Source organism: Alligator mississippiensis, chromosome 1, assembly GCF_030867095.1.
Source record: "Alligator mississippiensis isolate rAllMis1 chromosome 1, rAllMis1, whole genome shotgun sequence".
NCBI classification, from domain to species: Eukaryota; Metazoa; Chordata; order Crocodylia; family Alligatoridae; genus Alligator; species Alligator mississippiensis.
Genome location: NC_081824.1, coordinates 449,881,273 through 449,906,437, shown reverse-complemented (window position 1 = coordinate 449,906,437; position 25,165 = coordinate 449,881,273). Strand labels below are relative to the sequence as shown.

At 49.8% G+C, this 25,165-nt stretch overlaps 1 protein-coding gene across 2 annotated transcripts; it reads right to left on the bottom strand.

Annotated features, from left to right (window-relative positions):
• Positions 1–837: 837 nt before the first annotated feature.
• LOC132248332 (ral guanine nucleotide dissociation stimulator-like) lies at positions 838–24,958 on the bottom strand. 2 transcript variants are annotated; one of them, XM_059721359.1, is made up of 10 exons: positions 23,048–24,958; positions 22,379–22,444; positions 17,830–18,007; positions 17,503–17,618; positions 15,425–15,505; positions 11,671–11,852; positions 9,494–10,194; positions 6,849–6,917; positions 5,211–5,325; positions 838–2,214 (listed from the first exon to the last, which is right to left on the bottom strand). In XM_059721359.1, exons 2-10 carry the CDS (start codon positions 22,402–22,404, stop codon positions 2,039–2,041), a joined length of 1,644 nt encoding a protein of 547 aa, XP_059577342.1. In that variant the 5' UTR covers positions 22,405–22,444; positions 23,048–24,958; the 3' UTR covers positions 838–2,038. The 2 variants fall into 2 exon arrangements, with proteins under 2 accessions (XP_059577342.1, XP_059577343.1); XM_059721360.1 differs by lacking the exon at positions 6,849–6,917.
• Between the last annotated feature and the right edge of the window lie 207 nt (positions 24,959–25,165).

Below are 25,165 nucleotides of genomic sequence, written 5' to 3'. Positions count from 1 at the left end.
ACAGCCCCACTAACTAAATAGATAGCCTGCATTAACTCAGATGCGTGATCAAAGGCTACCATGCCACCATTTGCTGGAAGGGATTTCTCTGATATTGCTCAATCCTGTGCCATATTGCAAACCTACTCCTTGTAACTAATACATTTCTCCTAGCATGGGAGACTTGTTGGGAGAGGGTGTAGTTTATGCCTTGGGATCCCCTTGGTTTGGCTGAGTAAGGGGGACCTCTATTTCTGCTTCAGACAGGGAAGCACCCCAAGTTCTTGCAGTGGATCAAATACCCTCAAAAGCTACTAGGCCTTTGTTTCCCATTGGGCATAGGGCCAAGATCAGTCCAGATCGAGAACGGTGCCTTCATTTCCCCCAGCCTTGCAGGTGTGGTCCAGGAGTGGGGGTGCCTGGACGTGAGGTGCCCCCAGGGACGCACTTAGAGCCTGGAAGGTGGTCGGGCTCAGTGAGGTGGGTGCTCAACGCAGGAGCAGTAGCCACTGGCCCACCACGTGTGATGGTAGCTGTGGGATCCGACAACCTGCTGTCTTGAAGGCATCATTTGGGGAAGGGAACAGAGTCACTGGAAACCCTTGAGCAAACAATCTCTCATTTGGCATTGGGTCAAGTGGACAGTGTACATAGCTGGGGTGACTGACGAGTATGACCACATGACTGTGGTCAACTTGAAAGAGGTGATGAAAGAGAGAGGAAGGAGCAGAAGAGAGAAGACCTGATTAAGATCCTGTGTGATGATGACCGCCTGCAAGATCACCTCCGCACGTGCAGGCAGAACCCGAGGGGCCATCCTCTGAGTGGGACTTGTGCAAATACCAGCTGCAGCTGGAAGCTGAGGAGTGCAAGCTCAAGCATGACCTGGAGCTGAAGCGAATGGAGATGGTGGAGAAGGAGGACCAGCACCAGCACAAAGAGGTCCAGTGCCAGCATGAGCATGGTGGCCAAGAGGCCAGGTTCAAGTGCAAACACCATCTCGCAGTACTCAGGATGCAGTCAAACCCTGGAGTTGCAGGCGCTTAGCGAGCCCCAGCTGCTCCCTCAGGCTGAACACACCAATCTCCCCTCACAACAAACATGGAGATGATCCAGAAGCCTTCCCAAAACAGTTTGAAAACCATGCATGCCAATGAAAGCTGGGAAAGGTCTTGAGCATATAACTAACCTCGTCTCCCGAGAGTGTTTGTGCATCACAAACTGTTGGGGACCAGGCTGTGACCACGGAGCCAGCGAACAGGGACTGCCAACAGGGGAGCAGTTTGACTGCAGTTCACAGGCCAGGCATGGGCAGGAGCACATGGGGGCTTATGCCAGAGACTTCAGGGAAGTGAAGGAGGAGGGGTGCTACTATGGGGTGGTGACACGGAGCGCAGCCAAGGCCCCTGCCCTGCTGCTGCCTCCGGCCCGCAGCTCCTGTGAGGCCTCCGCCCAGACAGGCCCCTTGGATGGGTGGGCAGTGCCCTGAGCCCTGTCTGCGGGGGCTGCCTGGCGGGACCTCTGAGGCCTGGGGGTAGCGTGGGGGCCGGGAGTCTCTTGCCTGTCCCACCTGTGCCCGGACTGAGGCCCTGGAGGGGCAGGTGAGGGGGCTCCAGGCAGAGGTGAGCAGGCTGAGGGGGATCAGGGCAATTGAAGAAGGGATTGATGGCTACTTTCATTCTCTGCAGGATAAGGGAGGAGCACCAGGAGGTATGGGGGTGGGTGGGAAAGGGGCTGTGGGTTGGGAGTGAGGGGCACCGGCAGGGCTGGGGGGGCAAGGGGAAGGGTATATACCCCTTCCCCCACCCAGGGGTCTGCTTTCTTGCAATTGCAAAACCCTACCCTTATCCCCGCCTTGTAACAAACCTCCCTCCCATTTTCCCCCTCTCCCTCCCACTCCTTGTGCCCAACATCCCTCCTGAACATAAATTATATTCCCTTCTGCTCCCCATTCCCACCTGACCCCATCCCTCCCATGCCTGCACCCCAACCCCCCACAGGTTCCCAGTCTCCCCCAGCCTGAGAATGGTATTCGTGTCAGCTCCTTGTCAGGATGCTCTCATTCGGGTCTGACCCTGCTGCCTCTAAAGAGGCGAGGTAGGCGCCTCCTCTTTTTCTTGGCTGCAGCAGACAATGGGGAGGCACGGAAAGCTGGCTTTCTTCTTTGGCTGATGTCTGCGTTCCCCTGGCTGTTCATATAAGAAAGCACATTTGCTTCCTGTGGGAAGACTAGCTCTGCAGAAAGAGAAAAGCAAAGAAGCGTCGAGTGATTGACTCTGGATAGTAGCACTGCAAGCAAGCATAGAAAACTGGTGAGCATTCAGAGGTGCATGCTGGCTGGACACGTGCCACTTAGAAGTCTAAATAAGGTTCTTTAATTTGGTTTTTACTAATTATAACATCTCCTTTCCCACCAGCAAAAGTATGAGAAGATGTTGTACTGTCCAAAATTATGCTTCTGGAAGTCTGATAACACCAAACTTACCTGTGCACTACATGAAACAGTTTTCTGGCTCTGAGATCATTGACTACAGACAGTAGCATGACGTATACACACAGGGCTGTACATTTAGGTTGAAAGGCAATCATTTGACTTGCTTCCTTAATGCATCATTTCCATGTGTGGTTTTCTACGGCTTGCATGTGTTGGGTCCTTTATTCAACAAAAAGGTCAAAGCAAATTCTTTTCCATTCAGCTGAAACAACCCCTTTACCTCATCATTAACCAAGAGCAGGGATTGAACTTTGCCTTTTGGCATCAGAGGAGATTGCTGCTCCCTGAGCTCACAGGTCCCTGTCTGCTAGCAATGGGAGACAGCTGTTTTCCAAAAAGGTGCCTGTGTGGGGAGGGGGGACACTGGGGTGTTGGGTTGCTGGTTCCCGGAGGCGAGCAGAAAGAAACCTGCTCAACCTGGCTTTCTCCCCTCCCTTTGCATCCTCCCTCTCTTCACTGGCTCTGAAAGAAGGCTGTAAATCCAGTGCAGGGCCTGATACTGCTGCTGATTTGATGGTGATGATAGTTTGACCTCGCAATGGTCAGGGATTGATGGTAGACTCTCCTCCTGCCACTCAAGATACTCAGCAGGCTTAGGGCTTGCCAAACACTGCAAGTACAATGCCTACAATCAAATAGCCTTCTGTGAAGGTGAAGCTATTCTGTGGGTGATGCTCTGGATTTATACAGTGCTTTCCCCAGTAGGGTCTTTGACCATAAGTATGGCTTTTGGCATGACAATAGTTCAAATAAATAGTAAAGATTAGCGTGGGCATGCAAAACCTCAAACAACTGGTGGCCAGGATCCCATGGACAGTAAGTTTAAAGGAAAAAGGAATCGGGGAATTTGGCTGTACCTTCGAGAGAATATTATGGGCACTAGGATATGCCATCCCTGTGTAAGGAAGGTTAAGAATCACATCAACGGACTGGCTTGTCTAAACAGCAAATGCTTTTGTGACTTGAAACTTAACAAGGAATCTCTCCAAATGTAGAAACATAGCTACAATACTACAGATGACAAGAAAGGAAAACTCCAGGCAGACCAAGGCACTGCAATACAGCTAGTCCGAGACACACAAGCATCCTGTGAAGTTACATGTCAAGGACCAAAGGAAGTGTAGGTCCATTACTGACTGGGGAAAGGGAATTAAAATTGCTCGATACGGAAAAGGCAATGTGTTTAATGACCTCTTATCTCAGTCCACATAAAATGTGTCCTAGAGGTCTCAAGGAACTGAGCATACACTTAGGAAATCTGCAGATGATGCCAAGCGAGGTAGGACAGCAGATGATCTGGAAGATAGGTTGAGGATTCTCAATGACCTTGACCAATTGGAAAAAATGGTCTTAAATTAATGAAAGGATAGTATAATAGTTACAGGAGTAGAGCACAAGCTAAATATGAGTCATCACTGCAATATTCATACAAAAACTGATAAAGAGCAAGAGCATATGGGGCTGTATTAACATGCATGTTGTGTGCAAAGTAGGGGAAACCATTTTTCAATGATATTCAGCATTGGGGAGGCCTTAGCTGGAAAACTGTGGCCAGTTCAAGGCATCGTGCTTTACGACAAACAGATGAACTGGAAAGAGTCTGGAGAAGAGCAACAACAATGAGGAAGGGTCTAATATTGTCCTAGACAGGAAAGTTGGAAGACCTGGATTATGTAATCCTGAGAAAATGGAGGGGGTGTTAGAAATCTTCAGAAAGGGTTGTTACTTGTAAAGAGGATCTCTAGTTGTCTGTGATGATAGCAGGTATAGTAACGGGCTTCCATTGCAACAGGGGGCATTTAAGCTGGAAATGAGGAAATACTTCCTAACTCTAGAAGGTGGGGCTAGGCCCTGGGTGTCCTGCTCCCTGGATGAGTAGCCTTCCCATTAGCTTAAACATTAAAGTATGGGAGGGCCCTCATTCTCCTCCCACTTCTCCAATGAGCTTTTGGCCAGCCAAAATGCCATGACTTATAGTATGGCCTAGTGAGCGCATCTGACCTGTTCATGGCTCCAAACATGCTGAGCTGCAGCACAACCCTATCCAAAACGGCAGCTATGTGGCTGTGGCCACGCTGGTTAGGCACACAAGGTGAAGTGGGATATAGCCCTGTGACTCAGTTTACATGCACGAGGAAGAAAGGAGCTGTGCCCATTTGAAACATCTAGTAAACTTCAGTCTTCTCCAGGAAGTTATTGAAGTCAAGGATGTAATCACTCACAAGGAGACGGGACATATCAGGACAAAAAACGGCTTCAGCCCATACTTAACTAATTGGAGGAGAGGGAGGCTGTACTGTGCTGCACCAGAATTAATACCGTGATGCGGAGATTACACAAGTCATCACAAATTCCTGGTGCAGAGGTCGTAGATTTTTTCAAGCAGGATGGATTTCAGGGAGTGGATCTGGACTGTGTCGTCCCTGTGGCTTTCTGGGCACCAGTCAGGGTACAGGTGACGCTCCCAGACCTTTCTTCTGTTTCATTTGGCCCTGACTTCAGACAGCGGGACACATGTCAGCGCTGGATCTCTAATTGTCAGTCTTCCCCAGCTGCATGCATGACATCCCAAAGGGGAGTAGAGGTGTGCTGACTCCTACCAGGTAATCAAGAGGGAGGTCTACTCCACCTGGCTATGAGATGAAGCACTGCACTATTTCTAAAATGGATTCATAGGCATGTTCTTCTGCAAATATGAGGAGGATATTTGAACCAGCAAAAAGTTTTGCTCTCTTACCTTTGTGTTCCGAAATGACCTGCACAAGTTGGTAGTTTCCAGCTTCCTCCATGTCCAGATCATATTTTCTCATAATTTTTGAGATCACATCTCTAGTTGTGTCTTGGCTCGTTAACTGGAAAAAGCATTTTGCAGTGAATAATTTTACTTCCTTGTTTCTTGACATTTGTTTTCACTTTATGTATCTGGCATGTTGGTTTGGTGTCTCATCGCTGAGGTACAGACAGTGCACAAATGGAAATTACAGAGAGATGGAAATAGTATTGTGCACAGAACATCCTAGCAAAGGGTGACGGTTTCTGTGTGTATTTTACTCTACCAAGCTGCGTCTCTAGATTTGGTTTGTCCCTAGTGTAAAAAAGACCACTATGCATGTTCTTTTATTTTGCCTCTGTCTCTCGGAAATCTTTCATTGCAGCGTGGTCACCCACACGTAGCAGAGTCTCAGAAGCCACTAGGCTGGTCCTATGCCATCAAGGCTTTACTTGCCTAAATCTACCTTGGGCCAGTGAGATGGCACAAGCAGCATCTCCCTCACCATGTGTCTGGCCCAGGGTTTCCCTCTAAACGGTTTCCCTTTCACTGGAAAGTCCCATACAACCTTCTCACAAACAACTGGGAGAAACATGGGGAAAAGCAAATGACTCCAAAGCAGATAGACAACTGGCTCAGCAGCCACAAGCAAAGGTCATTCTGCATGGATCCAGGTGGGAACGGCAGGAGGCTTTGAGTGGACTCCTACAGGGATCTGCCCCGGCTCCGCTGCTGTTCAGATGATTTGGATACAGGAATAAAGAGCTTCCTGAGCAAATTTGCAGAGAACTCAAGACTGGGAAGGACAGCAAACGCACTGGGAACACTGTCTCTTGGCTGGGGATTTGGACTCGGGTGTGCTGATTGCTCTTGTTAGAACTAAAAAAACCTACAAGTTCCTGGGTTTTGCTTCTCTGCTTGGGGTCCTACCAAGCACCACATTTGGGATTGGACCTCCGCCTCCTTGCTTTAACTGTAGCGGGTTATGGTTCTTCTTGGTGTTTTGGGCATTGAGAATAGTAGTTGTGTGGGAGGTTGGTTTCTGCAGTATTAAGAATAGGTCAGACATAACTTGAGTGGAAAGGTTTAGTTAGGAATCATCCTGCCTTCAGCAGGGGGTTAGATTAGATGGCCTCCTGAGGTCTCTTCCAGCTCTACTTTTCTATAAGAGAAAATGAGGGGTAATACACTATGATATTTAGAAGTATATGCCCTTTGGGATCCTAATTTTCTAGTGCTATACAGCATCTTTCGGTGACTTGCCTCCAAGCTGCTCTTCAGTGTATCTGTCTGCCTACCTGTGCACACACGCCCATTCATACAAATGGCGTGCATGGTTTCTTGGTACCTTAGTCAATGATTGAGGACAAGTGGTGGATATTATCCAGCTGAAAGCCCAGAGAAAAGTTTGGGAGGTGGAATGTACTTTGACTACTAAAATAACAATGTCAATTCACCTAAGAATCAAGGGCATGAGGTGGCCCCTAATATTTCAAAGCTTTGTCTTGGTGTGAATCAGAGCAGCAGAGAATTTACATGTAACTTGTCATCCCGAGTGAAAACACATCCTGTAATAAATCTACACAGCTCTTCCACATCACTTACCAGAATGCCTTTGTACACAGCACCTTGACTGTTCGGCACTGAGCAGTGAATGACGTAGGCGTCTTCGTTCTTCTGGGAGTAAGGTGCAGACAGAGCAGATCAGAGGTGGAGGAAGGAGGAGGTGATGAACACGCAGCCATGGAAGGTATGCATGAAGGAGATAATGAGCATTCAGAGAGGTAAATAATGAAAAATAAATGAAGGGAAAAAGTCAGAAACATGATGGAAGCAGTAGGGATGAAAGAGCAGAACCAGAAGCAGGTATTTTGGGTCTATGCCTGGTTCTTGAATGTTGTTAGTGGTGGTGTCCTACCTCCAGGAGTAACTTGGTTTGGTATTTGTAATGAAGTATTCATATTTAGTATTCCATCTACAACTAACACCCCTGAAACACGGAAGATATCGATTTTTGCCGTTTGAAATGGGTGTTTAGTTGGTCTAATAAAAGACAGCACTTTTACCCAAAGAACCTTGTCTGCTGAAAGAAACGGTAGCATTCCTGACTGCACTATGTGCTTTGCTCAGGAAGGAGCTCCTGCAGGGCAGATGCGCCTACTGACCTTTCTCTGCCATTACCTATTGGGCAAGGTTGTGATATGGAAAGTAATATTCAAAACCCTGGAAACTTTGCTTCCATCTTCTGCACTCCTTTGTGTTTACAGACTCCTCTGACTTCTGCCCAGCTGGGGAGGGAGGCATGGGACAGGGGCAGGAGGGCAGGGGAGCCTGGGATGCGGGCACAACAGTGCGGGGAGTGGGGGATATGCCTCGCTGCCTCTTGCCCAGCCAGGACGGATGGCAGGGAGGGGCACAATGCAAATACAGCTTGCTCCAGGTGGAAGGGGGCAAGCAGTAGCAGGGCATAGACCCCACTCCCCGCACTGCTGTGCCCACATCCCGTGCCTCTCTGCCCCGGCTGGGTAAGTGGCAATAGGGCATCGCCCGCCAGTTGCCCATCCGGAGTGAGGGGGCACAGGATGCAAGTGCAGCAGTGCCGGGAGTGGGGGCTATGCCCTGCTGCTGTTTGCCCCCTTCCACCCAGAGCAAGCCGCGCCACCCCCAACCCCCTCCCCAAGTCCCACATCCCCCTGCCCCAGCTGGGCAGCTTGTCCCAGCCTCAGCCCTAGCTCCCGCCCCAATCCCTTCCTCACTGGGGGGCAGTGCAACTCAGTCGAGGCCTGGCCTGGTTTAGTATAGCACCATGAGCTTTTGGGTAGCTCTGGGCCACTCATGCTGTCACTTGCGGGTGCCCCGTGCCCCTCACGGGGACTGTGTGTTGAGGCGGGATGGGTCCTGCGTGCATGAAACAGGCCCCACCCGATGGCATGTGGTGCCCATGCACGCAGGACCTGGGCCAGCATGACAGGTGGTCTCCGGGAGTGGGCCCAGGTGATGTGGCAGAGCAGCGGCCAGTGCCGAGCCGCACTGCTGTGCCACATGGGGGGATGTGCCAGGAGGCCCCAAATGCCCCAGTGCTCACTGCTGCTCCCAGTGAGCTGCAGGCTGTGCACGGGGGGCTGAGGTATTGTGGGGGTAGGTTATGTGGGGGAGCTGTGGGCCCTGCAGGGGGCATGTGGGCCTGGCAGGGGGGGAATGCTGTGGTCCTGGGGGCGGCAGTCCATGTGCTGTGTCAGGGAGTTATGCCTTGTTGGGGGGCAGAGGACCCACCCTACCTGAGCAGCATCCTCCCACAGTCCCCGCCCACCCACAGCCCCCCCACAATCCCCCCACACCTATCCCCACCCCCTGTCCCACCTCACTCCTGCAAGCAGCTGCTGGCCCCAGGCTCTATCTCCCCCTCGCTGCAGATCTGAAAGGAGCTGGGTGGGCTTATTTTGCCCCAGATGGCACAACTTGCCCCACACCAAAGGGTGTGGCCAGGCATTTGGTGAGCCAGAAATCCCCGGCTCAAATACATGCCGCTCCTATTTGAGCTGCTGCAAGCACACATGTGTGGACGTGCCGTAAGGGTGCAGAGAGAAGTGGAGCTCCCAGCTCTAACTCAGAAGGATTTTTGCAAAGCGTTCTGAGTTCCTACATTGCCCGAGACCAAACAGAAGTTCACTGTTGGTCTGGAGGGGTGGGGATCTAGCTGCCCGCTGGGAGCCTGCAAGCAGGTTTCCACAACAAGGGCCAAGCTCTGTGCCAGTGTTGGCTGTTTCAGAATGGGAGGGGGGAAAGGCAGTGGAGGGAGCTCGTTCTTGGGGCTCTGCAGCTGGTGTTGAGGGGTGGAGTGGGTGAATTGGAGCCACCCCACTTTGGGGGGCCTGTAATACACTGGCCCCACTCTGTAGCGGGGGCTGAAAAACCCTAAGACTCAACTCCTTCTGCTCCCTTGCCCCCCTCCCATTCTGAAAACACCCACAGGTTGGGAGCCCCAGCAGACACACGTTACACAAGACACTACGTTTTGAAACATCTTTAGCTGACACCACATGCAATGAGGGGCCAGATTTTCACCCAGTGGGCCATTTAAGCTGTTTGCAGCCGTGCACTTGTGTTTGGTCACAGCTATAAACAGCTTTCTGGGGGACAGGAGTAAACAATGCATGTGGAAATTCAATTTTCATTTATAATACAAATATTGGCAATTCCTCATCCCCTTTTCAAATTGAATACTTTAAACAAAAGGTTCTAGACCATACCTTTTCCTGAGGCAGGTTCCTGGGCTGGTCCCCGGACAGGTCCCTGGGCTGGCCCTTGGGCTGGACTCTGGGCAGGTCCCCAGGTTGGCTCTCGGGCAGGTCCCAAGGTCGGTCCCCCAAATGGTCCTCGGGCTGGTCCCTGGGCTGGCCCTCAGGCTGGTCCCCAGGTTGGTCCTCCGGCTGGCCCTCGGTCTGCACCCCGGGCTGAACCTTGGGCAGGTCCCTGGGCTGGACCTCGTGCAGGTCCCCTAGCTGGCCCTTGGGCTGGTCCCCAGGTTGTTCCTCCCGCTGCTCCCCGGGCTGGCCCTCGGGCTGCACCCCGGGCTGGATCTCGGGCTGCTCTCCAGGCTGGCCCTTGGGTTGGACTTCGGGCAGGTCCCAAGGTCGGTCCCCCAGATGGGCCTCGGGCTGGTCCTTGGGCTGGCCCTTGGGCTGGTCCCCAGGTTGGTCCTCGGGCTGGCCCTCAGGCTGCTCCCCAGGCTGGACCTCGGGCAGGTCCCTGGGCTGGTCCTTGGGCAGGGCCCCTGGCTGGCCCTCGGGCTGGTCCCCCGGCTGGTCCTTGGGATGAACCCCAGGTTGGTCCTCCGGCTGCTCCCCGGGCTGGCCTTTGGGCTGCTTCCCGGGCTGGACCTCAGGCAGTTCCCTGGGCTGGCCCTTGGGCTGGTCCCCTGGCTGGTCTCCTGGCTGGTCCTCAGGCTGGCCTAGATACACCAGTTTATTTTGAGCTAAATGAGGTGAGTGAAAATGGCTCTACCAGCCTTAGTTATGTATGGATAGTTTATGAAAAGAAGCCACATAAATAGAATTTTTAACAATTGTTCACAAAAATCAGCTCTCTGTCCTCCATTTCTGATTCCTTCCCTCCCCAACTGGCATCTCCCCTCTCTCTCTCTTTATCTTAACTCAGTAAAATCAACTCTAAATCTTGTTCTACAAGATGTTAACCTCTTAATTTCCACTGGCATTTCCCCTATAGTCTAACTCATTGACACTTCTCAGTCAAGTGAGGTGTCTGTCACTCAAAGTTTAAGAACCTTTTTCAAATATTACTACAAGAAATAAATGCAAGAACAAAACCCCTGGAAACTTCTGCTTGCTTTGAACAAGAGTTGGATCGAAACATAGACCTGAACATTTTCTTGGCCCACTGGAACCAAATCCAGGACAGAACCTCATTAGACACCTATTAGCAACCTTGGAGATATGAATGTTTTTGGGGCTGAAGAAAAAGTTGGCCGGGGAACTGCCTTTTTGAGGGATGCAATGCATCTTTTAACCACCTTTAAATGCCTGAGTTTATCTGGCAGTGAACCCAATTCTAAAATAACACCTTCTTTCTGGAACATCCACCAGGTCAAGTTTACGGGGTTAAAATACTGCTTTGCTTTTGTATCCTCTATTTCATATATCATTTCCTTTCACTTCTGTGCCAAAGCGAGACATTAGCACATTGCACCCGGTCCAAGAAGCATACCCAGCAAGTGATTTGCCACAGGAAAGTTTCTAACTGGGTTAAGGACTGTGTGTCAATTTGACGCTGGACATATAGCATTCTTATATTGCCACAGCTCACCATTGTTTCAGCAGGTCTTTGACCTGGAATGTAAGTTATTTCTCTGTCCTTGGAGGTCAGAAACCCATCACTCAAAGAGGAAACAACAGTCACACGCACTTCCTGTGCTATGGTGGTCACTAGCAAGACATGCTTCACGACAAAAAGGCTTTGCCTGAAGCTGCCTTTGGTCAGAGCACGGTAACATCTGATGAGATTTTTCTCTTTGCAAGAAGAGAAGTAGGTAGAGAGCAGCTTTGGCCATACTTCCAAGGTGCTGAAAATGCAAAGGCAATTTGCCTCTTGGCTGCTGCTCTGACTCTTGTGCGCTGGCAAATTCTCTGAAATGCCAAGTTGCCAGTTTCCAATCCGCACGACCAGGCCTGTGATTCCCCACTGCAGATTTGTGTTTCTACCCACTCTTTACCCACTCTCCCAGGAGAGATTCACCAGGGACAGAGCCAGAAAAACCCTAAAGTCTACAGGGCCTGATCCTGTCGTGTAAGTGATATCAGGATTAGGCCCTGGCAATATAATTGTTGCTAACATTTACCTCCCAAAATGCAATTCTTTAGTGCAGTTTCGGAGATGATGAAGTGATAGCTTGAAAAAAAATATAACTTACTCTCATTTTCTGCTTCGTTTTGAAACTGGTGGAGGAGGTGTTTGGCCTCCATTTCAATGTCACAGCCAGGGACGTTCTTGCTCAGGTGTGCTATTACTTTCCGCAGTGTGTGGTACTTCGGCAGCTCTTTGAAATCTTCAGGGCTGAAGTGCAGCCAAGTTTTCAAGAAGAAGATGATTGGACTGAAAAGAAATACATTGACAAAATCCAGTCATAATCAGTCTTTGTAACAGTGATATTTGTCATTCAAACTTGTATAAAAAGATGAATCTATTCCTTCTGCTATGAGCAAGCAAGGAATTCTGATCTGGGCACCTTTTTCCGTAATCCTGGTCTAAACTCACTGACACACATTTTACCACTCTTAATTACTCATCAAACTAGTGAATGAACACTGAATTGTATCCTCAAGATGCAAAATATAGGACAATTATAACTATTTTTAGCGATATCATCATCCTCCAATTTGATCTAGTATTACAGCAAACAAAGTAAAAGAGACACAGGAAAACACTAACATCCTGCCCCAAACACAACCTTTACACAACACACAAATTGCCTGGCTTTCTCGCTTTCTACTTTTCTTGCTTTCTTTTCTTCTTGCTACATTTGGGCCACTTTCTGCAGTGCTTCTCTCCTAGTGTCACACAAAGAAGAAATGCCTACTTGAGTGGGTAAACTTCAGCTAAGTCACTACCACAGCTTTTGAAGTCTGCCAGTCTCTCCCCTTGCTCTCCCACAGACAGGCAGGAATAATGCCCATTCTCCTGTATAGACATGATACATAGGACCGTAAGAATCACAATCTGGCTCAGAGCAGAGGCCCGGCTATCTCGCAACACTGTCTCCACAAGTGGTAAGGAGCAGATGTTTTGGAGGACAAGTAGGAGAAAGTGAATAGAGAGATGCATCCTCCGTCTCGATGTTTGCTAAGTCACCACGCACGTGGACATCCCTAAGCCCTATGACTGACAGCCCCAGATTGACAACTTTCGAAAGGGTAGTTGCAATCTTTTCCTGAACCTGGTTATAGTACTGGCCTCCACAACATCCGGGGGTGATGTGTTTCACAAATTAGTGAGGTGTGAAAAAGTGCTTCCTTTTGGTTGTTTCAAACCTGCTGCCTCATCATTTAATGAGGTGGCCCTAAATTCTTGTATCAGGAGAGAGTAAATACAGGTTTCCTTCGATTTCTTCTGTACACACATTCCTGGAGCATGGCACATCAGTCACATTTGCATAATGCAAACCCACTTTACAATTCATAGATTCATAGATGTAGGGTGGGAAGGGACCTTGTAGATCTGCTAGTCCGACCCCTGCCCTGGGCAGGAGAGAAAACTGGGCTCAAATGACCCCAGCCAGGTAAACGTCGAGCCTCCTCTTAAAGACCCCCAGGGTAGGAGCCAGCACCACTTCCCTTGGGAGTTGGTGCCAGATCCCAGCCGCTCTGACTGTGAAGCAGTGCCTTCGGATGTCTAGTCTAAACCTACTCTCTAGCAACTTACGGCCGTTATTCCTTGTTACTCAGGGAGACCCTCAGGGGAACAAGGTCTCTCCCAAACCCCGCTGGTCTCCTGTAGTAAGTTTACAGATGGCCACCAGGTCCCCCCTCAGCCTTCTCTTGCAAAGGTTGAACAGGTTCAGGTCCCATAGCCTCTCCTCATAGGGTCTGCCCTGCTGTCCCCGGATCATGCGGGTGGCCCTGCTCTGGACCCTCTCCATGCTGTCCACGTCCCACCTGAAATGCAGCGCCCAGAACTGGACACAGTACTCCAACTGCAGCCTGCCCAGTGTCACATAGAGGGGGAGGATCCAGCTGTTCCCCCATCCCCCACATCCGGGCCACTCTTCCCTTCCCCTCCCCCACACATCTGGATTGGGGTTGCCCTGACCCAAACTGCCCCTCCCCATGCATCCAGATCAGGACTGGGACCAGGACTGGCTGCGGCTCCCCGCTGCAGTTTCCAGAGGCTCTGATAAAGCCTTAAGCAAAGTATATAGGGGATTAAAACACATCTGTTCCAGAGTGGGCAGTAGCCTCAGGAAGTCCTGGTTTCCAAGGCCATTACTTTAGCCACTAATTCATATTTCTTCCCAAGTAAACCCAAAGACAAGCAGGTTATTCAGCACTTTATTAACATCAGACTTAGAGATAAGATCGAGCTTCGACCATCTCAGGTCCAGACTCAACAGCTGCTGCTTCCCAGAACATGCCCTACTCGCACTTCACAACCCCACAGCCACCCAGTTAAGAGGATTTCCCGATGGTGGGACTGGTAGGTCAGATATTTTATAGCGTGTAATGGTAAGTATTAATAATCATTTTGTAGTGGGGTTTGAAAACCTGTGGCTTTCTCTGTAACACCCCCCTGCCAGAATGTCTTAGGAATGAGCAATGTTAAACTTCGGAAAACTAAAAACCCTATTCATGAAACTTTGTAGAAAGGTTGTTTCTGGGAGGGAAGATCCTGTGTAAGGGCTTGGAAGTTAGACTCTCGTCTTGGATTTACTAGTCCTGGGGTACTGACGAGATGGCACATGACACAAAAGGATGTGGAACTTGTTTTTTCCCAAAAGAAATGAAAGAATTGAAGCTACTTGAACCCTTGCTTAAATCCAATCATTGACAAGCAAGATCATGGGAGTTAAGACAATTTACTTAATGTGGGAAACTGTGTTAATTTACTTGCCGGAAGCTGTGCTAGCACTCTTACAGAGAAACTCAGAGCCATACGCTCACTGCCGAGAGCTGAAGGGAGTCAGCGGGATCAACAAGGGGGGGATCAAATATAATCCTTCAAGTCCTTTATACTGCCAGTGCATACCAAACCTCAGAGCATGCAGATGACAATGTATAGATGTGCTGAGGGAAGGTTCATTAGACTCCTGCCTCTTAAAAACTAAGTAATGGTCCGTATGGAACTAGAGGCAGAAGAAGACATCTTCTTTTTTCATTTAAGAAAGGTTCAGTTTCACCATTTTGAGCATCCAAATGTAAACACAATTTAAAAATCCACAAGGATGAATGATTAATCAAATGACCAATTAACCAATGCTTAAGCAATTCCAGCATGTAGGATTTGGGGGACAGGCACTTGCATGCACACAAACACATGCACGCAGACATACACACATACATGCATCACATGCAAGCACACAGAGATACAGTCATGCAGAAACATGCATGCAGATACATGCACACTTGTGCATGCACAGACACATGCAAGCACACACTTGTGCATGCCAAAGATGTGTGCACACACATGCATGTACACATGCACGTGTGCACACAGGCACATGCATGCACAAACACATGCTCACAGACATACACACATGCATCACATGCAAGCACAATCAGGGCTACATCCCCCCTAGAGTATGTCGGCATTTCCAGAATAGAAAATGAAATCCACAACAGACAATAACATGCATATTTGCATAACATGTGGTGAAAAGAAGCAAGGGCAACAAGCATGCTTTGTTTGTCCCCCAGAAATTATTGACCCCAAAATAAAGGACAGTTTCTGTTTAGTTTTGGGGCAGCATCCCAGTCTGTGTCAATTAATGTAGGCATGATACAGTGAATTCTTTGCTGATACCAATAAGGATGGCTCTGTGTGCATGTGTGTGTGTGTGTGTGTGTGTGTATATATATATATATATATATATATATATATATATATATGAAAGATGATTAGTTTTACCACATCCCTTGAATCCTGACTGAGGTTTTGCTGTACAGCACACTTACTTCCTGAGGACTGCCCTGGAGTCCGCTGAGAAATCTGGACTTTCATCTCCTCTGCAGCTCAAGGTCTCCAGCTTTCCATGCCTAAACATCAAAATGGATATTTTAGAGAGTTATTTAAAAAACAAGCTCAACATACTTGGAAGGGCAGCACCACTAGACTCTTCAGCACCACTAGACCGCACAGCCTATCAGGGTAATAGGACCAGCAGGTGTGATCAGAGATCATGACGGACAAGAACGTAACTACGCCTTAGTAAAATGTCCTTGTCATATCCATTTACGTTCTTATCACTATTCTGATTAGTCTGCAAAAGCACAAAAGTGCAGCAGGAAAACCACTCCCCAAGTCAGAGAGGAAACCAAATCTGGCCAGTTTGGGGGGACAAGGATCACGTTGTGACCCTGAGCAGAGTAAAAGATGTGAGAGGTTTCTTCAGAAATCCCTGCCTTTCCCATAATTACTGGACTATCATGGCTACATCACGCTTTCACTGAGACTCAAATAAAATGTTTTTTTTCTAATAGTGAGGCTGGACAGCAAAGCGGGGATCTGGTTAAATGGAAGAGCTAGATTAGCAGACCTTGTCGTTGGAAAGGTGGGAGGGCTTGGAAGAAAGGAGAAGACTGCATATAGATCGGTGATAACTAGACCTGCTCCCACCCCAGGGCTGCTGGCTTAGTCCAGCACCAAAGAGAGGCTGTTACACATCGGGTGCATCTACACGTGACATTAAGGCGAGCCATAAACTCTGGTGCACTTGGCGCCAGAGTCAACTGCTCCCAGGCACAGCATCTGCACGTGCACCCAGGACCACAGCACTTTGTGCCAGGGCAGAAGAGTCCCAGGCTGAAAGGGAGCATCAGTCCCAGTTCGGGGGCAGCACTGGGCAATGGAGGGACTGGCCGGGCACGAAGGTGCTACAGAGTGGAGCGAGGAGGCAGGCAGCCCCTGTAGTTAGCACCCTTGTGCCCCAAGGAGTCTCTTTCTACAGGACTTTGGTTTAACATAATTTCTTCTCCGGCTGTCAGCCCACCCTCATCCTGCTGAGGACCAGATTGAGACTGCCCTTTGGGGAAGGGCTGCTGTGATAAGATTTCCCCTCCGCCCCTCATGTTCTCCATACGCAGAGAGGGGCTGTCACATTTTCTGAAGTCGTGAGAGTATTGAGACTGCTCTCGCTGTTCATTCTCAGATGGATATCACCTTTCAGCGGCATATCACTACAAAGAGGACAGGAAGGAGGTCAAGTCTTAGCCCTGTCCCCCTCCCTCTTCTGCTTCCTTCTACACCAGGGCATTTCCAGCAACTAAATGGTACAATTTGGCCCACCCTTTCGTGTGACATTACATCAGAAGAATTAGTTGCAAAATAAAGATGTTAATTATTTGCTGCTAGGAAAAATAGAAGTCTTCTTTACCGACTGTTGTAGGGAAAAACTTGGCCATTGCAAATCTATACATATTAAAGGCTGCCCACATTTTCCATTGAAATATGCTTGTGGGAGAATTTAATGCTGAGACATGGTGCCTAATGGTATGCTTTATACCTGTTCTGGAGACCACTGCTAGGGGCAGGCAGGAGGCAGGGCAGGGTGGCACTGAGACAATAACTTCTTCAGAGAGCTACAGACTTTTGTTGGCCTTCCTCAGACACTATGAACGGACTTGCAGAGAGCAGGGGGACGAGATAGAAAGGTCCTGATCCAGCACAGGCCGATTCATGCAGCAAAGAGTTACGCAGAGGGACAGCGACAGCCTGGATTTGTTAACTCTGGATTTTCCCAGCAGTGTGTTGAGCTGTTTGGAGGACTGCTTGCCTCCAGCTGTCCTCTCTTTCCACTAAGGAACCAAGCAGTCCAATTTACTTATTGGTCTCCTTGTTTGAGGAAGTACTCAGCTCTGAGGAGGCATTTTCAACCCTGTTTCAACTGAAACACTGACTTTTTCAAGCTCGTTAGAAATACATGCATAGCATTAACTTCTTAAGTATGCCATCTTCAAAACTATTTGAGATCATTTCTTGCAACGTCCCACCTCTAAAGGCCATCACAGCTTCCTCCACAGCTCTTGGCTCTTACCTGCTGAGGAGCATTTCTAGGACCTCACCAGGAGAGGCAAAGGTCCTGTATGTTGCGAAAAATGTATGTATGTTCCCAAAATCCTCCAGAAGAGCATCTACATTTTTCTGCATGACCTGTGAAACAAAAGAAGAAAATCATGACATCAGTCATGAAACAAGCAGTCTCCCCGCTCTGAAACTCGGGGAGGGTGGCAGTGGTGCTGGGTGGGGGGTCGGGGGGCTATGGTGAATTTTGGAGTGGCTGCTGTCCCCCATCCCCAGAGCCCTACTGGGGCCTCCATCTGCCCCCCACCCACGGCCCTGTCCCCTTCCTCCACAGACTTACCTGCAGCTGCAGCTGCTGCCTCCATTGAGCCTGCAAGGTCCTCCAGTCTCCGCTGTCAAATAGCTGCTCCTGCCCTTCCTGGCTGCCTGCTCGGGGCCTCGGCTCTCGGGTGCGGAGGCGCTGGAGGAAAGAAGGCAGAGGGATGCAGCTGCACCCATAGCCCTCCTCCTGCTCTGCCCTGTTGAGGAGTTCAAAACCTGGTTAATTGGAAGTTATTACTTTCAGTAGTGTGAGGAGCCAAGATGATTAGGTGTTAAGATTCATAGACTGTCGAGTCGGAAGGGGCCACGAAGGATCATCGTGTCCGACCTCCTGCCTCGGCAGGAAAGAGGGCCGAGGTCAGAGGACCCCAGCCAGGTGCCTATCTAGCCTCCTCTTGAAGACCTCCAAGTTGGGTGAAAGCACCACCTCTCTTGGAAGCCAGTTCCAGATTCTGGCCACCCTTACTGTAAAAAATGCCTTCCTAATGTCAAACCTGAATCTACTCTCCGCTAGTTTGCACCCATTATTCTGAGTTACTCTCTGGGGTGCTCTGGTAAACAGCGCATCACCAATTCCCTGCCATCCTCTCTGATGAAGTTATAGGCGGCTTCGAGGTTGCCCCTCAGCCGTCTCTTGTAAAGACCGAAGAAATCCAGATCTCTCAACATCCCCTCACAGGGTCTTTCACAGAGACCACTAATTATGCGACTGGCCCTCCTCTGGACCCTCTCCAAGTTCTCCGTGTCCCTGCTGAAGTGGGCACCCAAAACTGGACACGGTACTCCAGCTGCAGCCTGACCAGTGCTGCATCGAGCGGGAGCATCACCTCCCTCCATCTGTTGCTCATGCATCTGCTAATACATGACAAGGTGCAATTGGCTTTGTTGATGGCTTCATTACACTGCCAGCTCATGTTCATCTTGGAGTCAACTGTGACTCCAAGATCCCTCTCAGCCTCTGAGCCACTGAGGAGGTCATGCCCCAACCTGGCGGTGTGCTGGGGATTCCCCCTGCCTCGGTGCAGTACCCTGCATTTATCTTTGTTGAACTCAATCCTATTTTGTTCCGTCCATTGATCCAACCTGTCCAGGTCAGCCTGTATCTGCTACCTGCCCTCCAGTGTATTAATTTTTCCCCATAACTTAGTATCATCTGCGAACTTGCAGAGGGTGCTTTCCATACCCTCCTCCAAATCGCTGATGAAAATATTAAATGACACCTGTTCAAGGACCAAACCCCATGAGACCCCACTGCCCACCTCCATCCGGGCCAAGAACGACCCAGCTACCACCACTCTCTGGGTGCTAAGCACATCTATACCTTTCAAAAGAAAACAAAAATAAATCAGAGAGACAAAAACAGAAAAATAAATCAACATGCATTGTGCCACTTCTTTGCACACATCAATCGTGTCCCGATGAGTGTGCACATGCAGTTTGTGGTACTTCAAACACGTTTCAGGCCCCATAGACCACACGTGGCACATATGCACTCCTTTGCCATGCTGCAGATTTATAGTGTGGTGCCCAAATTTGACACTGGGAGCTCCTGGTGTCAAAAAACAAAAGAAATCAAAGGTGGCACAGTGCACATGGCACCTACGTGTGCTGCCAGAAACAGAGCCTGGCTGGACAGAGCTATGCTCTGGCACCTGGGCAGGCTCCAAGCAGCAGGATTGCTGCCACTGCTGCCCTGGGAGGCCCCAAGTCAAGTTGCTGGGGCCAGCACAGCTGCTGGCTCCAGCCTCCCACCCCCACCCAAGACAGCTTGCCCTGCACCAATCCCATGTGCAAGGGCTTGCACCGCAGCATAAAGGAAATTTATGTCACCTCTATTTTTGCTGTGGCAACCGCATGCCCCTGCATGTGGAGACACACGCCTAATGACTGTGCCCTGCTTTTATATCCATGCATCGTCATTCATCCTGAAAGATTGCAAAGTGCTTCCCAAAATACAGACTGGACATACCACTGACCTTCGGCCACCCCCGGCAGATACACAGACACGTAGCACACCTGATAGCTAGGGCCTGAGGGAGAAGAATGAGGGGGAACGATGGAAAGACGTTATCCAGGGGACAGGTCTGAAATGACAGGACAGTCTCTCCAGGAGTGAAGGACTAGTGCTGAATTATGTGCACAACAAGTGACAGGGGAACCACAAGCATTGCAGCCAAGGTGGCAGAAGATCCATGTCAATGGGAGAGGGAGAAGTTAAAAAGAAAATGCGAGGATTATTAACTTAACTTCATTTCATGTACTTTACTGTGTGTCCTCTGAGCTGAGATATGTTGAATTAAGTTTCAGGAAGACTAAACAGTGGTGAAGATTTCCGTGTTTTGCATTTACATTGTAGGCAAGACAAAACACTTCTTGCAGTGCAGGGAAATGAAGTTCTAGTAACCGCTGTCCTGATCATCTTTTCTCATGTGAGCAATGGTCTGAATTACCATAAGGGGGTAACATGGACGGGAGGGAAACAGCCTGTGCCACAGCAACCTGGAGGGGAGGAGTCCATGAAAAAACCTCTCATCCAAACTGCTGGAAGAAGTGAGATTCCCCCAGGATTTATAAAGTAGAGCTTTGCGCCTAGGCAACACTGAGAGGATGACGAATTAGAAATGCCTGCCTAGGACACAGTATGTTTCTGTCTTCGATTGAAAATCTCCTGCAGCATCTCATGAATGAATACTGTTTTCCTCTTAATGGCATATAGTCTAATTTTGATAACTGATAGATGAAATGTATCATTCTTAAGACAAAAACCCTTAAAATGAAAGCTGAAGAAATGGATACAGAAGGTGAGCACAATATTGCTGAAAGCATGCATTACTAAAAGCAAAATGCAAAAACTTTTCTATTATTTCAGTGAGTCACTATGAGCTCCTATACGCGGGCAGGGAGCCTGCTCTGACACGCTGGAAATGCAGCACGTTGGAGCAAACTATATGAACCGAGTCTGCCAGAGCCTGGACATCACCGCGCTCCAGCAGGCAGTAGAAAGACAGACACCCAGAGTTAGTCCAATGGTATTAATACCACAGGATTCATAAAGAAGAATATTTCAACTTAGTGCCGTGGTCTTGTGTTTTAGAAAGAGGAATTGTGTAAAGAAAAATGGGGAAGATCCTAAAGTTAAAATTAAATAAATGTATATCCTTACTTTAATTTCAAAAGCATGCCATAATGGAGACACGGACCATGAGCACACTGCCACAGAGCCAGACCTCTTAACAAAAAAAGGAAGCAGGAAGGCATGAAAGAAAAGTGTTATGATATTAAATAGCAAGTTTTAGGAGACTGTTTGCATCAACTCGTTTAGAAAATGGAAATTGAAATCCAAAAGAAGCCCACAGAGCCTGAAGTCCAGCGTGAGAAGGGGAGACCAGGATGTTACGTGGGGAGCAAACTGTTCGTCGATTCATGCACTGTCAGGCCTGGAAGGACCTTGTCGATCCTCGGGTCCACCCCTGCACCAGGCAGGACAAGACACAGGGGGTCAAGTGACCGCGGCGCGGTGACATTCCCGTCTCCTCCTGAAGATTTCCAAGGCAGGTGACTGCACCCCTCAGGGTCACAGTCAGGGCGACCAGGATCTGGAACCAGCTGCCAAGGGAAGTGGTGCTGGCTCCTACCTTGGGGGTCTTTCCAAGGAGCCTGGATAACTACCCAGCTGGGTCACATGAGCTTCAACGTACCAGGACTCATATGAGCCCAGTATTCATTCCTGCCCAGGGCAGGGGGTCGGACTCGATGATCTGCTCGGGTCGCTTCCCACCCTACATCTATGAAGCTATGAACCACCACTGCGGGGAGTTTCTTCCAGGCTGGACACCCAATTAAACACATAGAAATACATTTTTAAAATAGATTAAAGCAGGAAACTTGGAAAAGAAACAGTGCATCGATGGGACTACTAAGGCATTAAAGGAGAAGAAGACCCCAAAGAAGACCCTTCAAGGCTATCATCCAACACAAAACACTTTAATAATCAGGTTTTGCTTATGTAAATCCCCCAGAGTCAATGGACGGCAACCAATGAAACTGGAAGCAGAATTTAGGGGTCAGTTCAATTACCAAAAAAGCCAACAGAAAAACTGTTCTTGTTGGGTTGAGCCCTCAGCCCTTTTCCTCAGTGTTCAACCAGGGCCAAGTTAGCCTCAATAGCATCTTCTCCTTCCCTAGAATAAAGAGGGGAAATGAAAATGAAGTAAGGCTTCATTGTCGTCTGCGGGCCTCGGGGGATCTTTTCTGGTCCTGCTCCAGAGCTCACTCCACCGCTATGCACAGACACCTGGCTGGGCCATCTTCTTTCCAGTGCAGCTCTCTGCCCTTCCCCTCGCCATGAAAACAGAGTCGTTACACGGAGATGGCATTATCACATTTAACATCACGTGCTGCTGTCGACAGCGACAGGAGTGTTTGATCACACGCACTACTCATTTCCTTACCACACATTGTGAAGATCTGCTGAGCACTGCATTCTTCAAGTAACACCTGAATCTCTCAAATTCGGCGAGGCAAAAAAAGCGTATAACAGTGAGAATTGACATCTCTATTTGATTTACCTTCCTGTGTCTCCAAAGGATCCCATGGTTGTATCCTGGGATAACAAGCTCTCCAGTTTTCTGTAGCTGTATGAAAGAAAGAAGGAAGAGCAAGTTGAAACCACAACCAGTAATTCCCAGTTACTTGATGTCTGGAGTGAGGGGCAGCATCATGGCCCGGGGGGCAGGGTACTGCAGTTTGGGGGTGAGGGGCACTGGCAGGGCTGGGGTCAGTGGGTTGGGAGTGAGGGGCAGCAGCAGGGCTGGCGGGGGCTGTGGCTTGGCACTGAGGGGCAACAGCATGGGCAGTGACAGGGCACTGGCATGTCCCTGCCCTCACACTGTCATATCCCCCCGTCCCCCCTCCGCCATGTGACAGGTGTCCTGCATTTTGGACCTGGAAATATGGAAACCCTAAAGCAACCATCCACATCCTCACTGCCCCCTCCGCTGCACCCCTCACCATGCCTGCCCCGGCAAACTTCATCGCTCCAAGCACTCCCCCCGCCTCCCCCCATGGCAGGCAAGCACACCTAGTCTTCAGTCCTTGGCTTGCTACTGGAGCGGACTGAAGTCATGTTTAGGAAAGAAACGAAAGCATAAAAGTGACAATACCCCCAGCCACAAGTCACCCACCCTAGGACTCCCCAAGTGTGGGTGCAAACACCCCCCTCATTTGCCCACACTTACCCTTGCGGTCAGGGTGATCGCAAGGACACGGGTGTGACCTGACAACAACCAGTGTCGGGTCGGGAGCAGTTGACCTGCTGTGTGCGTCTCCAAGAGCCGCACGGCGACGAGCCGGTTCTAGAAGGGGCCATTGTGATGCGTGTCACGTTCTCCGGGTCTGCCCACCTGCACGTCTCGGCCGTGTCCGTCCGCACCGCTGCATCAGCCACCGGGTGTGAGACAGGGCTTGGCTTGCACACGACCTGATGGTACTCACAAGGAGGGACTCCAACCAGGACTGGACCCTGCAAGGGTTTCCCTCCAGGGCACTGTGACAGCGGATGAGGAAAGGGACTCCAACAACAGCTCCTAACGAACACCATTTATTGTGTGTGCACAAGAACATACGGCCCAGGTCTATCTCACACGTGTTCCCTGCGGTGACGTAACCTCTATTTCTGTAGGCCGGGGGGCTCCCGCTGGCTCCCAGCTCTGAGCTGGGGGAAATACACTGTATTACTTGCTGCCTACTGTCGGCCCTTTGACGCTGTGGATCCTCCCAGTCTCTCAGCATTGCACCACTTTCATTGGCAACTTCCCTCAGTTTCCCTTCAAGCCCTTTCCCTTTCTGGAGGGCGAAATGTTTAACCAGATCCGTGCCCTGGATCTCCCTCTTCTGCCTTTGGACAAACAGCCCTTTCACCAGAGCTGCGGCTGAAGAGGCTCTTTCATGGATATCATGTGCTTACTGCGCCTTGAGGTAATGCTCCTTCTCTGCCATCCTCATGTTACCTTCCCTGCCTGCTTCCTTAACGATAATGGCGCTATCTCTTTCGTTTGGGATGAACGGACTGGAAGATGGACGTATCTTGGTTGAACGACTGTGTTGTGAGATTAGTCCTCGAGAGCTCGATGTCTTCAAATCCCTGAGAGGTGGCCATGGAGAGGATGGAGACGTGTCCTGTTTTCTTCAGCCACAGCAACAGACTCAGAGTAAATCAAGTATTGCAGCAGGGGATATTTTGGTTCGATATAAGACCTTTCGCTCTATATGAGGGTGATTTTTTTTAGGTTTTTTGGAACACGGAAATGGGCTACCCGGAGAGTTGTGCAATCTCCATGCTTGCCAATGCGTACGAGCAGGGTTGATGCTTGGCTGGACGGGTTTGTAGGGCGTGCTCCTGCCTTGAGCAGGGGGTGACTAGACGGCCCCGACGTCTCTTCCAGTCCCATAGTTGGTGATTCGATGCTCTCTTGGTGTGCTACTCCAGGGACAGAAGCAGCGGCATAAGAAGATTAGATAAATCCCTTTTGTCACTAAGAGTGAAATACAAGATACATTTGTTATAGTGGCTCCGTGGCCTTGTTTGGGAAAGGGAGGTGAAGTAGAAGACTAAAAAGTCATTTTGTGAGCTTGGGGAGATCAGTTCATGCAAACATTAAAAAAAATGACTATAAAGCAGTGCCCACGTGCTAACCACCTTGGAAGTTGGTAGCGTGCTCTCATGACAAAATGTGAAGTCTCCTAGGTCTGAAGGCTGACAAAATGGTATACTTTAAGCACGGATTCACAGATTCACAGATGCTAGGGTGGGAAGGGACCTCAACAGATCATCGAGTCCGACCCCCTGCTTGGGCAGGAAGGAGCGCTGGGCCAGATGCCCCCAGCCAGGTGCCTATCCAGCCCTCTCTTAAAGACCCCCGAGGTGGGAGACAGCACCGCCTCCCTTGGGAGCCCACTCCAAATTTTGGGCACCCTTACTCTGAAGGAGTTTTCCCTGATACCTAGCCTAAATCTGCTCTCTGTCAGTTTGTGACCATTGTTCCTTGTGTGACTCTACTTACCACAGGGGCAATGTGTAGGGATGCACGCATGTACACATGCCCCCCCTGAGCGTGGCACTGCACCCCCTACAAAAATGCACGGCCGACATTGCTGGCAAGGTCTCTGGGTGGTTGCTGCCCCCTGGTCAGTGCTCGCCACCACCCCCCACCCTCCGACCGCTGACAGCACCAGTGCCGCCTGCAGGAGCTCCCGCTTCGCACCGCCACTCTCCCGCCGCCACCGTCGTGCTCCCGTCACCTCCGTGGGCACGTGTCCTTCATGACGCACCATCTCTCTGCACATGGGCATGCAGA